General features: G+C 38.2%; 1 protein-coding gene across 1 annotated transcript; it reads left to right on the forward strand.

Annotated features, from left to right (window-relative positions):
- The first annotated feature begins 805 nt into the window (after window positions 1-805).
- Window positions 806-2,576, forward strand: LOC121673133 (tubby protein homolog). Its single transcript, XM_042046204.1, has 2 exons — window positions 806-958; window positions 2,283-2,576. The coding sequence occupies exons 1-2, from the start codon at window positions 821-823 to the stop codon at window positions 2,559-2,561; spliced, it is 417 nt and encodes a 138-aa protein (XP_041902138.1). The 5' UTR covers window positions 806-820; the 3' UTR covers window positions 2,562-2,576.
- Window positions 2,577-5,264: the final 2,688 nt, after the last annotated feature.

A 5,264-nucleotide genomic window follows, 5' to 3' on the forward strand; every position in this document is an offset into this window, starting at 1 on the left:
CTTTTTTTTTTTTCTTTTTGATTGTTAAGAGTAATTGTAAGAGAAGGGGCTGACATTTTGTAAAAGTGTATTGTAAGAGAAAATGATTTTTCCTCCTAAGAGGCTATTGTTTTTGTTCTATAGCACTATTTTCCTTGTAGATGACATATTACTCTTTAAAAGATTCAATTATCTGTGTTCAATGTTTAACCATAGTGTTTTTACAATAGAGACCTTTGTTCTGCAGAAAAACAAAGCCCTAGTCAGTAGTTTGATAAAATACTTCGCAAAAATAGCTTTCTGATTTCAATACCAGTCTTTAATATCTAATTAATGAAAATGATTGAATGCACAGGAGCTAATCTGCCAACTAGCAACAATTAGTAGAGAGAAATATGGCACTGAGCAGTGCTGTTTATCTTGCCAGCCTCGAAGCACTGAAGTGTGTGGCAATAAGTGTGACTTTTCAGATATTCAGGAATAAATTATGGTTTTCAGTGTGCGAAAGATTAGGCGGGTAGTTTTCCTAACATAATTTTAAATACTGCTGAGTTGCTAAGCAGTTCACTTACACTCCTCCCTTTTTCCAGGCTTTATATGCAAATTTTCAATTTCAGTGCTGTATACATTGATGTTTTGCCTTAGAAGAGAATGGAAAGGAAACCAAGCTGTAGACAGTGGATTTTGCATTTCTTTGTGAACTGCCTGAATATATATTTTTTGTTGAAGTTTATGTGAGCCAGAGTTTTTCGATTTTTCATGGACTGCATTTAAATCCCCTGGGGCCAAGTTTTTCAGTTTAGGGCAGGCAAATTTCCATGGAACATAGTGGGAGTTTTGTATGGGTAACTCCTGTGAGAGTTTCCTCCACTGGGTGCTGTTAGGTGTTGTTTTGAGTGATAAATTATGTACTCTTTGTCTTTGCAGTGTTCTGGATGATGAGGGGAGCAGCCTGCGTCAGCAGAAGCTTGACAGACAGGTAAGATCATGGAGGAAGACCTTCTTGCTCCCTAAAGTCTGAGTCCTGGAGTAATGAAAACACTGATAATTGACAGAAAATTGCATCCTTTGTTTGGGGGATGCAAAGTAGAGATCTGTGGAGGCTGAACTTAACTCAGAAGTCTGGCTTCCATTAAAATTTGTCTTCTGACTGTGGTTTGAGGGATTCCCACTGCCTTGGACTCGTTTTAAGCTGATGTACAATGTATTTGTTACCCCACTGATGGAACAGTCACACCAGCCAACAGAGGTTAACCACAAAGTTTTTGTTCAGTGGATTTAGCCCTTGTTGCTGTAACCTAGTGGCACTGTGTGCTGTGTTGCCTATTTTCTGACTGTATTCCTACATGACTTGTACAAGGGAGTCAGAACCTCTTGCATGAAATCTGAGGGAATTGTGTCATCAAGTTTTAATGGAAGTTGAGGTTTCTGCTTTTACTTTGATTTCTGTGGTCCCCTTCTCAAAAAATGTCATTTTTATAGTTAAACCTTGTGAGTTTAATTTTATCCTTTTCTATTCCCACTATTTCATCAGCTTGCATGTTTACCAGCATCTCATTTTCAAATTCAAGTACTTTCTATTTATGCCATAATCCTGTACTTAATTCTGATTATGTTGGAGTCATGTTGAGGTGTTAACACAACTTATGGAGCTGAAAGAATTCACCTCCATTTTTATTCTTCAGTTTCATTGCATCTCCTTTCTAGAAGCTAAAATATCGCTGTACAGAAGCAAGGAAATGGTAAGGTAAAGGATAAGTAAAATTAACAGTTCAGTTCTCCGAGGTTGAAGAAGAGGGCTCAAATAAGGTCCCTATGGATGCCGAAGGTTTTGGTTTTCAGCAGGTCTAGCTAAGAAATTTAAGTGTTTAATTAAAGTTCACCTATTATAGCTGTTAAATTAGGCTCATGTCCAGTATTATCACTCGATTCTAGTTTGCAATTACCTGCTTTTAATTTACAGAAACTGAAATTGGCATCTCTGCCTCATGCCCTTGCTTACCCTCCCATTGCTTCACAGCCAGTTTTCTCACACTGTTGTTTTCCCAAAGGTTATTTCCAAGCAAGCTCTGACAGCTGGTAGGCTGCTCAGAACAATGTATTTTAATTATTTGCTGTTTTCAGCAGAAGGTGTTTCAGCAGTGGGTTGGTTGTGGCTTTTTGGAAAGATTTCATATAACCCGACATCCCAATATCCAGCTTGCCAACTGCTGGGGAAGGTGTAAAGTTGACCAGTGTTTTCCATCGTAGTTTGCTGCTGTTTGGAGGTCAGTAACAGATGCTTTTCTCTGTGTTTTCTCCAGAGAGCACTGCTAGAACAGAAGCAGAAAAAGAAGCGCCAGGAGCCACTGATGGTTCAGTCCAACGTGGACAGTCGGGCACGGACGCGCCGGACGAAACATTCGGAGGAGCAGGCCCCGCTGGTTGAATCCTATCTCAACAGCAACAGCAGCACCATATATCATGGTACAGAGTGTCACCTCTTGCAGGTGTATTTGCTGAGAGTCCTAGTGTGGTGCTCTCCCCGTTCATTTTATGCTCATGAGAACAAAGGCTCTCGTTTTGCATATTTTAGTAAATAATTGATATCCTTTATTTGTGTTTGGGGATAACACCATCAGAACTTGCGATTGTAGCCTAACAGGAGGGAGCAAGGTAACTAGCTGTCATTTCAGTGCTGAACTGGGAAAGAGACAGCTTGTCCCTTCTGCCATGACTATTTAAGTGCCTTCAACCTTGGCTCCTACTAACTAAAGCTGATGGGTTCCACTCTATATATTCCTCTGCATGTAATTTTGCTTAAGCCTGACAGTGGTAATGACAAATTTCAAACCTATTAGCTAAATTCAGCTAGGACTGAATATAATAATTTCAAAGATACTGTGCTTCTGCAAAGTCCATTAAAACAGGTAGAGAAGAACATTTCAAATTTGTACGATGTCTCCACTTTCTTATTAAAGATTACAGGATCCAGTAGGGACAGAGACACTTCAGGTGTCACACCCACAGGAGAAAAAAAATTATAATTCCATTTCTTTTCAAAGACCTTAATAATATTGTCAGAAATAAATCCTAAGGAAAGCAGGCATTATTTAGTTCTGTCCTCATATGGCCCATGCTTTTTGACCCCCTAAAGATGGTATGTGCATACTTTTCCTTAGGATTTCCTAAGGGGCAGCTTGGGTAATCCTTGTCCAAAATTTGACTCTTGTAGATATTATTCCAGGTTGATAACACCTCCAAGATATATAGAGAGCAGCAATTTTTCAATTTTCTTCTTTTGCAGATCATTAAGTTGAATTTAATTCATAAGGGATTAATAAGCTTCAATAGCAAAAGGCTTCCTTCCCTGTTTATTGATGGGTTTGCAGGACAGGAGCTGAAATCCGCTGACACTGGGAATGCAGTTGGCAGTTTTCTGGTTGAGAATGCTGTTAGGTGGCAGGGTACTTTGGCTTTGGGTTTAGACATTAAATCTTAAGATGCCTTTGTGAATCTACCTCTTAAAAAAAAAAAAAATGACCAACCAGTATCCTACTCTTATACAAACAAAAACTTAACCCAGTATTCAGTTCAAATTTCTATTAATTTTACTGCATGTGCTGTACTCTTTGTCTGCCCTGTTGTTTTATTTTCACTTGGTGATCATATCTTTCCACAAGAACAAGGTAGGTATTTAGAGGACTAACAAATCCTACTCTGAGAAATGCAGGTTTCAGAGTCTTTCCTCCTGGTTAGCAGTTGGTGGAAATCTTTGGTTGATTACAGCAACAGAATTTACTGTAAGAATCTGGAAATTGCATTGTTTAAATGTTGAGGTTTTGGTAATAATGGGCCTTTTTAATCTTGTTTCTGCAAGCAAATAGGATACCATAAGTGGTTTCAGATGGAGAATTATTTTTTCTACTCTAGTATTATTTTAATTATATTTTTTCTAGTAAATATTAAAGAAATTAGTAATATTTCTCTCTCTTTACTGTCTGTTTCTCAGGGTCTGGGATGTAATTTTTTAAGATTAAACTGAATTTCTTTCCAGACTGACCAAAAAATTTGATTTAGCAAAAACAATTGGTTTGTTTATTTTTTAATCAGACAAAATAAAAACTTTGTCTTTTTTCTCTTTCACTCAAGAGTTTATCCAAGGTACAGAGCTGTTCTAAGAAGTAGTGTCTTATAGTACAGATGCTGCTGTTTACTAAGCCCCCCGTATTTTCCGTTGGTCAAGGTTTTAATTTTCACAGATCAGAGAAAAAGACATTATCATCCCATAAATGGTAACAAATTTCATATATGCACACTAACTGAGCTAAATTTTGCACCAGAGTGGACTTTCTCATTATAAGTGAGACTAACTGCTCTTAAGGTAAAAGTGACCCTTCCTGTCATACTGTACCACACCATTCACTGGAACACTCTAGGTAGGACTTATTCTCCCTAAATCACTTTGTTCTAAATTTGTCTCTCAAACCCTTTTAATGTTTCACAAGGTTTCAGAGAAGCAAAAAAAAAATATAGTGTTTCTCGTATTCAACATGACATTTGTTAATCCCTTGGGATAGCTCTCCTTGTAATAAACCATGCGGCTTGCAAGAGCCAGCTTAGAAGAATTTAATTACCTAGCAGAGTGTTTTATTGCCTTGTAAAATCCTTTGTTAGGCACGTTGCTTATGAAAATATTATAAGAACTCCAGAAGTGTCCTTTTTCGGTGTGGCCTTCTCTGAGAGTGTGCCTAATGTCTTCAGTTCCCCAGTTTGCATGGTAGGTTTTGGGGTTTGATGACCATTTTTAACTGTGGCATTGAGCTTCAGGGCTAGCATTTTTTTCCCCTTCAATGAAAACATTTGTATGTGGCAGTGTCGGATGCAGGAGACAGCTGGGCTGTTTCTAAAGAACTATTCTGCTCTTTTCCGTTCATTTGTTGCTGTTATGGGCATGCTGATCCCAAGTTAAGAATGACTCTTTGATGGGAGTTGACGCTCTACTGAATGAACTACACTGCTTGGATGAGCATGTTTGTGAAATCAATTCCTGTGCTAGCAAATGCTACAGAAAGAACACTTCTTTCCACCTATCATCCTGCTCTGCTCTCTTTTTTAACTTGTACTAATTCTGTGTAGCACAAAAGTACTTGTTGATTTCAACAAATAATTGGATGCCTGTGTGTAGATATCTCTACGGCACTTTGAGCAAAGTAGGTCAGAGATAACATCTCAGCAATTCTCAGATGCTGGGCTTTTTGTGCTGGGAAATTCTCCTTCATACACTTCCATTGCTTATTCTGATG

The sequence above is a fragment of the Corvus kubaryi genome, unplaced genomic scaffold (assembly GCF_017639235.1).
Source record: "Corvus kubaryi isolate FWS band 111438036 unplaced genomic scaffold, C.kubaryi_AGA036_p1.0 65234, whole genome shotgun sequence".
Classification (NCBI taxonomy): Eukaryota; Metazoa; Chordata; class Aves; order Passeriformes; family Corvidae; genus Corvus; species Corvus kubaryi.